The 10,361-nt window shown below is 39.4% G+C and overlaps 1 protein-coding gene across 1 annotated transcript; it reads left to right on the top strand.

The window, feature by feature from the left end:
* The first annotated feature begins 9,089 nt into the window (after positions 1-9,089).
* Positions 9,090-10,070, top strand: LOC130577110 (testis-specific serine/threonine-protein kinase 2-like). Its single transcript, XM_057372248.1, has one exon. The coding sequence runs from the start codon at positions 9,090-9,092 to the stop codon at positions 10,068-10,070; it is 981 nt and encodes a 326-aa protein (XP_057228231.1).
* Positions 10,071-10,361: the final 291 nt, after the last annotated feature.

The raw sequence follows: 10,361 nt of genomic DNA, 5'->3' as shown, positions 1-10,361 counted from the left end.
CCTGCCWCACTTTTGGTACCATCACACTCCTTTGTGGTGCAAAATAAAAGAACCACATTAGTAGCTGTCTCCTGAAAAGGAGCTTTACCCTTTCTAAAGCTAAAAACCAATTAGCTAACACCTACCACAGAGATGATTTTGGAGAAAAATCAGTCTATCAGCAYGTTCAAATATAAAACAAAATTTGGGAACTTGATGATCAGGAATATGCCATAAACCAGAAAGAAATCATCAGTGACAAAATAGAAAAGTTACTTTTCTATTTTGACTATTGATACTTTCCTATTTTCATTACTTACTGTTATACCATTTTGTTGGTCCTTTTTTYCCYYMWTTWTTAATTTMYTTCTGTGCTTCTKATTTARAAGWYCTTTATTCCATACAAACAGAATTCYGAACAAAACTGCACAGAAGTCCAAGAAACAATTTCAGAAAGAACAAAATTAAAGGAGAAATAAGAAAATCTGTCTACTCTCCACATGGTCTCAACATTACCTGGAAGTTCAACATCCCCCAAACCACACCTTGCAATAAAAACCTATTATGGTTTTAGGAATATTGAGTCATTTGTATTACTGAAGGCCAATTAGCAATTTGTTCTCCCTCCCCTTAATGCAGTCAACAAGAATTCGAACAAAAACAGGAGTCATACACCAAAGTGCTCAGAAATTTCACTGCTATTGACCTTAAATCACTCAAGCCTACAAGTCAAATCAGGTCTATAAACAGATAAAAATAGAAAATAATATTTATTTTACAAAAGGCTCAGTGAGAAAAGTCATTCTGACTTCAACCAGCTGATAGATGCAGCTGTTGACACGTGGTCAATGAATGTATTGAGGGATTATGTTCAATATTTTCTGCTGATGCAGTGATTGCAGGATTTGAGAGTGAAAAAGGCAGAGCCAAAAMTAKTTAATTATTGATTTTCTACACATGGATTAAATTTTCTGTATTATTAGTGAATGCAAGGACGGTACAAGCTCAAATAATTGGCATGAGAGCACAAAATTACATACTAGTACAGTAAAAAGTTTCAGGATCAGGACTGTTTGAAAAGCAAACTTGCTGCATAACAACTTSTGGAATTTCAGTCATGCTTTTCAGGCTCAAGAATGGTGGGGCTCTCTGAAGAAAGGGAGAATCTTAGAAACGTGCTCTGAGAACTACACAAAGCTCAAAAAGTGACATTAAGGAGTCTGTATCACCAAATCCTCTGTAAAACACAAATTCAAGAACACAAATAACTGAATACCTAAGTGACCATCTGCTTCCAAAATGAAGGCTACTTCATTATGAGGGKAAAATAYTGAAAAAAAAWTCAAAGAATAAAMATYTCATKATTAACAGTATTTTTCTTCAGAGCTCTGAGGATAATTTGTGGAGTGTAGCTGCTTTTATTTTTAAATCAGTGCACTTCAGATCCTGTGGCCTAAAGCAGCAAAGAGAGACAGGAAAAAAGTAAAAGAATAAAAAAGTTTCTACAAAGCCACATCACTAATTCAACCATCAGGAAATGGCTGTACACACCAGAAAAAGAGACTTGGTGTTTCTTCTGCCTCAGATGGGACACACAAACTCAGGYCCTCAGATTAGCCTGGCAGAAATTTTGTACATCTCTGTTTAGTTCTATATCATGATGATTAACACTGTGATAACTCCTTACAATCCACATGCCATCATTTTCARCACATCACACTCATGCTCTGCGCTTGCTGTTCCATTTCTTTCCATCTCATTTGTAGTTTTTGTCCATGGGAGCTGTCTGCAGAAATGCAAAGGCTSGAGGAGAAGGGAGGAATGCAGACCCGGTGCAATCCAGACTGCACCRAGCAATCACCAGGGCAACAGCATCTGCTTGCATCCTTCAGCACAGCAATCCCTCTGGAATGAAGGGATACAGCATAATTTATCTGACTCATAGGTATTTATATCTGCTCATTACCCACCCGGGTCTGCATCCTGCTTTTACTATGGAAATAATGCAGGGTTAAACACTGGCACCGGTAAAAGAAGAAAACAAAACACCCAAATTTTGTGTTTGAGTTAATAAAATTTCAAATGAAGTAGGATACATTTTTTAAAAACTACTTTCAAGTCCATAGAGGCAATATTTCATACTGTACATGACAGATTTTACCCTGAATGATTTAATGTGGTTTGATCTGTAACTAAGAACTCCTAAGATGAACAAAAATACTGACTTTGAAATTACCTGTAGACATAATTAATGATCTCCAAAAATCCATTTCATTGAGTTTAGCAACTTGCAGACCATTAAGTACGCATTGAAGTATTTTTTTTCTTTAAACTATAGTCTGTGAGYTAATGTTTGTCTTTTGCTCCACATCATCATCTTGGACAGTTCTAAAAACARCTCAGACACTCATCCATCCTTCATTTCCCCTAAACAATTAATTACCCACCCTCTGCTGTCACTTCTTTTACTGTATGAAAACATCTTGCTTGACAATTATTTTTTTTTATAGTAGTTATATTATTGGCAGTCTTTTTTTTTTTTTTCCTACAATCTCCTAATTCCTTTTGCAAGAGTCTCGCAGAAAAGAATTGCTCAAGTCTCAAGGCAATAATTGGGGTTTTTGGAAGCATTTAACTTGTTTGTTAGTTTCAGTATTCCTTAACATTATTCCTTCTGCTTCAGGTCATCACACTGCTGCTCTCTGCTGTCTGTAAGAAGGATCCACATGAAATCATTACAGAGATGGCATTCATTTTAAGATCTATAACACMTATAAGTACACTTCGAATTTTTCATTTCTAATTTTGTTTTATTATGAAATTTTAACAGTCGAGAAAAGCCATGTAATTGCAAATACCAKGAGTTAAACATGAGAAGAATCAGAAGGTTTTGCAAAGCAGTTGCACTCAYCTGAAGTTTGCACAAACTATAAAATATATGTCCTTGTTTGGTTTCACCTTTAGTCCCTAATTCTTTCTGTTTTACCACGACCTGATAAAAAATTCATTCAACAATAATTTTCAGTACGTAATGAATGGATAATTAGGCCCAAATTTCCACACTGCAAGTGATCTCTGCATGGTCTGACTTCAAAATAATACAGAGAATATAGTTGCCACTTAACAGTAGTTCACATATTTTCCATTATGACAAGGCAGAAAATGAAACTTTTAAGAACAGCAAATCCCTAAACAGCTGAAAGATTTACAATAGAGGATGACAGCAATACTATTCTTGCATGATTTTTTAAATGGTGATGTGAATTCTTTAGAAGGAATTCTCTGCCAGGGAGGGAATTCTCCTAAAGGGAAAAATCTTTCACAGTAAGAGTTTATATTGAACTGGGTGCTCATACCTACATTTAAAGAAGAAATGTTGTACAAGAAACAAAAAACAATTCTCGTCAACTGATGGCACAAGCCACGATGGATGTAATTGTGTAAATAAATGTATCAGGTACAGGTCCAAAACAGCAAYATTTATGTGAGAACATAGGTTTAGCCTATCATTAGCAAAAAGATGCAACCCAAAACTTGAAATTTTACAGAAAGTAGCCTTAGATGTTCCCCATTCCTATGGCTTTATTCTCCTGATATTCAGTTTATGCTGCCCCTTTTCCGCTGCCCATCATTTATCATTTCACTTCTATGGTACCACTCATGGTCTCCTGAATAAAACTCTTCAGAATCCTGAATATCTGACAGTTATGCCTAATTTTATGTGCAACAGCAAACAGAAGCACAGCTACCACAGAAGTTGTGAATCTATTTTTGCATGGGTATATCAGAGATATTCTTTTTTAAAGTTTGGCTGGAAACACAGTGAACCTATTTAAATTTTGGCCTCTTGCTCCAACAATCCCTTCATCCATTTTATTTAGGATGCTTCTGTTCCCTTTCCTGATGGGAAAAGGGAGCTCTATAAATGCCTGTAAAAACACCAATGAAAACAACTCACAAATACAAATTTTTCTGCATTCTGAGTTAACAATAGTAGCTGGATTGTCCCCAACACATGGATGAGATTATTCAGTTTTCCAGGTGCTCATGGCTACAAGCAATAAACAAAACTGTCTTAATTACGATTTAACATAAATTAGGATTAGCATACCCAGGAAGGCTTAGTGGGTTATCAGCAGCRTGCATTTTACCTAAGCTAGCATTCTGTGTGCTCTCAGTTACACCATCTGTTTATCTGCTCACGTAGATTGACTCTTGCACAAAAGGATTTCATGACAGGTGAGGCAGGATTTCTCAAATTCTGTACAGAATATAAACCTAAAAGAATTACCACACCAGCAGCCAGGCACTTCATCCAGCACATGGGATTTATTTTCAATGGAATTGTTTATTTTCAATTTAAATGGCTAAAAATAGCTACAACATCTTTTGAAGAACATGCTCCCCAAGCAGTGGTCAGTACCTGTGACTATTTCACAGAAACAGTCTGTTCTCATTTTGGTTTTATGCAACATTCTTGTGAAACCTTGYATTTTCACACAGGATATTCACAGCATGTACTTATGCAAAGTACTGCATTCRTAAGAAAAATATTAAGGAAATTTTAAAAAAAGGACTTTTCTATCATTCTTACACTCATAAGTGACTAACCTAAACCACAAATATGTTTCTGTAATAATTTCTTGGAAAAATTCTTCTTTTTTTTTTGTTTTTGCTTTTTTTTTGAAGTTCTTAATTCACTGAACTGATAATTACTGTAGAGAACTATTTTGATAGATCTTAGGATATGAACTCTGGTCAATGCAGAGAAAAGACATCCACAACCTCCAAGGCCCCACAGTGCAGAGGGACATGGAAAATTAAGGATTCAACTCATCCCTAATTCTTACTTTTGGGTCCCCAATAAAAGGGTTCCCCTCACTAAGGTTAACAATTTGYTTTTCAATTTTCCCATTCTTGCCAGATTCAGCCAAAATATGATGGATGGCTTTGGCAGAGTTGTCATCACCRGGATGTGAACATTTTCACATGAATATCAGCAATTCCAGCTCCCCTACAATGCAGAAATACAGAGGAGAGCAGAAAACCACAGAAGAGAAGCACAGACCTCACATTGCAACTCTACTTTAGGACTTGCACACAAAGTCTTGCACTTAAGAAACAAAATACTCACATGTGCAAGGCTGGAATTAAAAGTCAACCCAAAGTTTTGATCTCCAGGGATGTTTTATACAAATAAATCATATTTTAGAGTTGCTTCAGACATTGATAAAATATTTCAGCGAATTGCTAAGACAGAATTTGATGCCAGCACAGTGCTTCCCATGACAATACTCTACAAAATCCTTTAAATTTATTGTGTGATAATTCTTCCATATTAGAAAACCAGGACAAATGTGTCATGAAATCTCTGTGAAAAGAAATCATAAATACTAAAAATCAATACCTAATTCTGGTAAGGCTGGAAAATGCTTTAAACACTCCTATGGTTAAACCCCAGATGGCAACTGAGCCCCACAAAAACTCTCACTCACTTTACCCCAGGGTGTTGGAGAGTGAATAAAAGTCAGAAAATTGAGTGGGTTGGATAAAGGCAGTTTAACAGGTAAAGCAAAAGCCACGTGCACGAGCCAAGCACAGCCAAGGGATTCATTCCCCAGTCCCAGGGCAGGGAGTAGCTCAGCCATTCCCAGGACAGCTGGGCTCCATCACCTGTAACAGTGACAGGGGGACACAAACCCCATCTCTCCAATTGTACCCCCTTCCTCCTCCTCCCCAGCTTTGTACACTGAGCGTGATGCCATATGGGCTGGGATATCCCCTGGGTCACTGGGGTCAGCTGTCCTGGCTGTGTCCCCTCACAGCCTCTGGCTGAGGAGCAGGAAAGGCCTTGGCTCTGGGTAAGAACTGCTCAGGATACCAAAAACAGCTCTGAATTATCGAAGAAATACAAAACAGAGGCTCGTACCAGCTACCATGAGGAATATTATTCTACCCCAGCCAAAACCAGCACAAATATTATTTCAAAAATGCATTATCTGCATAATCAACAAACTTCAAAGGTAGTTTTCTTATACAAACAAACAACAACAAAAAAATAGCAGCTTTACTTTATGAAATGGACTTAGGGCAGTGTGGAAGTATGGTCCTCCCAGCAGCTTTGGACCCTTACCTTCCCTCATGAATTCTATTCCAGAAAACARTATACTCCAGGTATTCCATTTCTATAAAATAGTGCTGCAAAACTATAAAAAAATTGTTTGCCAGAAGATTTAGCATGCAAGGAAATACYCATCCAGGGCTTAAAAAGTTCCTACCTCCTGGCTACCCTCCCCACTATCAGCATGCCATGCTGCTCCAGTTTTGCTCACCCCTGATCCAGAGGGAAACACCTGATTTTTGAGTTGCTGTTTGTACTGTGGGCCCCCACGGATGCAGTGAGGATTTCAGGACTCTCTCTCCATCACCTGACCTAAGAGGGCTGTGAAAGGTGGTGACAGCAGAATAAAGGCAGAAGAATAAAGAAAACAACACACAACAAGGTCAGTCTGAGAGATGAGAGTCCAGCAACTCCATGTGCACATGTACAGGAAGGGTTGGTTTCCTTTGTTATTTAAGACCAAATATGACTAAAGTAACTAAAGAGGAAATGACTGAATTGCTTCTGCCAGACTTAATGAATTAATAGTTTGCTCTTGCCCCTTTGGATTCGGAATTAATTCTCAGCCTATATTGGCATTTCTCTCACTGGAAAATTTAATTTGCATCATTAAAGCCCTGAGTCTATTACATTTGCAACTGACACAGATGGGCACCAGAAAAAAAACTCTGTATAATTTTGGTAAATTTGTTAATATTGATGATTCTAAGTATTATTCAAAATTCTAATTAAGCACCAATAAGCTGCTTTAGCTAAAGAAAATCTTCCATTAACACCAACAGAGACAAAAACTTATTTCWCTGATAATAGATCTTACTTCTCACTTAGATTTTGATTAAGTTTAACCACATTTAACATTGGAGGAATTAACTGCTTTGCTGAATATAGAGCCTCTTTCTTAATCCATTGGTTCCATGGTGGCATTATGACTGATCTAACAGAGCAGGGACAAATACCCATCACTCCCCAGATCCATTGCCTGTGACAACACCAGCAGGCAATTACTCAAAAAAAATATGCACAAGTTGGTACACTTGGATTTGATACTCATTTTTATTTTAATTTATATCAACAGGAAAAATATGAACATTTTCATAATAATATGATCATGCCCTTAAATTATTGTGAGAAGAAAAAAAGGCAGCAGTACTCTGTTAATACTACGACACACCTTTGGTGGAAATCACTGCTTAACTATTWCACCAAAATTAATATTTTTCCACATCCCTTCATATCCATTTTTAAAGCATGACTGTGAGAAGATACACAAAAAAAACAAGCAGAGTGTGCAGGATGCATGTTGGGTACCTTTCACAAATATAGAACTGCCTAGATGTGCAAGACAGAGTTCCCAAAGAATTAACAGGCTGACATGAAGATCAGCCATCSTCCCTGGAAGCTGGAGTGATTTTAAGCATGAGTAGGTGATACGAGGCTATCCAACATTTAATACAAGGCCACATTTTTATTCACACCTGAAAAGAACCAATTAAATTAATGTCCTGGAAACAGCCACACGTAATAGCCCCCTGTAAATCTTTATGCATYCTTGCATGTATTTTAAAGACTTTGCTTCTCCTTTGTTCTTTCCAAWGTCATCACGATGATTTATGCCTTCYCTCTCACTGGTCAGATATTGGCTGCACCTTCAGGACAAAGGCATGATGCTGATTAGTTACATCTATAATTTGAAATTATCATAAGTGTCCACCCCCTTAAGACCATTTACTCTGGAATAACATCAGRGAGTCGCCCTTTACCCCTCCCCAAAAATGAAGGTATTTTCCCTCCCATATGGCTGTTGAAAGACTAATACAAAAATATGCAGAGCAGCATGTGCTAAATATCCGCTGCAAATCCTCCTTAAACTCAGAACAAAAGACTTGATGCAAGAGGAACAGGCACCACTTAGCATGGAAAAATAAAAGGTTTAATCCCTTGAGGAATACTATCATTCCAAATTTACAGTTAAACTTTCCTGTTTGTTCACATTTATAGAGGCTCATGAATACAATCTTCAGTTTAAAGCAATGCCATCAATTTGAAAGCAACTCCAAGTGTTTTACTTTATATCAAAGAATACAACTACAAAATTATTATTACTGCAAGCAATTGCCGCTTTCTATGATTTCCAGCTCTTTAATCTGCTTATGTGGCTGTACTCTGCAATGGTATCGTGACTGATAAAAATTAACTTTTTTCTACAATTTTTCAGGAAGTTTGCTAGCATTAAGTGTTAAAGCAAGAAAAGAAAGCAGCATGTACAGAGAGATTATCTGCAGTGATGATTCTGAATTTCCACAGAAYTATTTTAGGAACATATATAGGAACAGACTGCTAAAATGCTCATAACAATACTGACATAAAACACTGAACTGGTGGGACTTCTTGGTACTGCCTGGAAGACTCAGGTGAGCYGCCTGTTATTGCAATCAAACTCGGCAAAAAGCGCTCATTACCAAATCAGGATTGATCACACCACCAAAAAAAAAAAAAGGGATTTTGAATGCACTGCTCCACAAAGTCTCAGTCCTCAGGTGKTTTTTGCTGTTTTCCTCAAATCCACCAAAACCACACAGTACATTGCAGTAATGATGTACAGTAACGGTGCAACTGAAGAATGGTTTTACAAAACCAAGATATAAAAACTGTCTTCCTACTCTGACCATCTTAAAAAAAGAAATACATCTTTGAGAAATKATCTCAGTTTTCTGATTGCCATGCCCAGTGGCAGCCGTCAGTGACAGCACAGAGCAGCCAGCACCTCCACGTTGAGTTACACCATCCGTGATGTCACAGAGTGGTTCCATGAAACGACAGAAAGATCCTTTCAACCTTCCGGGGCAACTGTGCATGAGATCACACAGAACACCCCGAGAGAGGCGGCACAGCAGTGCCCCTGGCAGCCACCATCAGGCGTGGGGCACAGTCCAGCAGCACAGGATGCGCAGCAGCTCCCGCTGGGGCAGATCCCTGCAGCTCTCCCAGGATGGATGCTGTGGTGCTTAAAAAGAAGGGCTACAGCCTCGGGGATACTCTTGGAGAAGGCTCCTACGGCAAAGTGAAAGCTGCCTACAGCCACCGCCTGAAATGCAGAGTGGCCATCAAGATCATTGACAAGAAGAAAATTTCTCAGAAYGTTCTGAAAAAATTTCTCCCCAGGGAAATGGATGCTTTGATACGCCTGCACCACCCCTCAATCATTGAGACATACGAGATTTTTGAGACATCCTCTGGGAAAGTGTACATCGTGATGGAGCTGGGGGAAAAGGGGAGCCTCCTGAACTACCTCACCACCCAGGGTGCCATGGAAGAGAGCATCGCTCGCACCAAATTCCAGCAGCTGGCTTCTGCCATCAAGCACTGCCACGACTTGGACTTCGCCCACAGGGACCTCAAGTGTGACAACATCCTCCTCGACAGCGATCTCAACTTCAAGCTGTCAGACTTTGGCTTCTCAAAATCCTTGTCTCGCGATGGAAAYGGAAAAACCATCCTCAGCAGCACCTTCTGCGGGTCTCTCGCGTACTCAGCCCCTGAGCTGCTCGAGCACATTCCCTGTGACCCCAGGATTTCGGACATGTGGAGCCTGGGCATTATCCTGTACGCGATGCTCCACGCTTCGCAGCCATTCGACAGTTCCAATGTCAAGGAAATGATCCAGGTTCAGAAACAGCAGAAGATTCCCTTTCTCAAGTCAAAAAACATCTCTGCAGARTGCAAGAACCTCATCACCCACCTGCTCCAGCCTGATGTGACTCGCAGGTTTCGCATAGATGAYGTTTTGAAACACCCCTGGTTGCAGTCTCCAAAATGCGTGCGCTACACCAGCCCGCGAGTCGCGGGAGGAGGCGACCCCAAAGCCTCCGGGAGGACAATCCTGAGCAGAACCAGGATGCCAAGCACCTTCCTGCGCAAGTGCAAGGAGTGGAGGAAGAAATCGGACCCTCTGAAGGAAAGTTCCATTTAACAAGGCCACTGAAATGGCCTGAGCTCTGAACGGCATTAGGTTAAACTCGCATTAAAGAGAGCATATCTGAAATTCTGTGCCACAGTCGCGTCCCTGCTTCTGCACAGTGCCCTGGAATGAAGAGTTTTGACACTGGCAAAGTCAGGACTGTGACAGACGGGGGGAAACAATGAGGGTGGGAGGTTCTAGAACAAATAAACAAACTGCAGAGGAGAACTTTGTATGGAATTCTTAAAGAGCAATGTATTTCAAACATGACAACACAAATTTTCTGTATCTGAACATCAGAAC

The sequence above is a fragment of the Malurus melanocephalus genome, unplaced genomic scaffold (assembly GCF_030028575.1).
Source record: "Malurus melanocephalus ecotype Western Australia unplaced genomic scaffold, MMel_1.1 scaffold_168, whole genome shotgun sequence".
NCBI classification, from domain to species: Eukaryota; Metazoa; Chordata; class Aves; order Passeriformes; family Maluridae; genus Malurus; species Malurus melanocephalus.
Note: the sequence above shows the minus strand (reverse complement) of the source record. Positions and strands in the feature narration are given on the sequence as shown.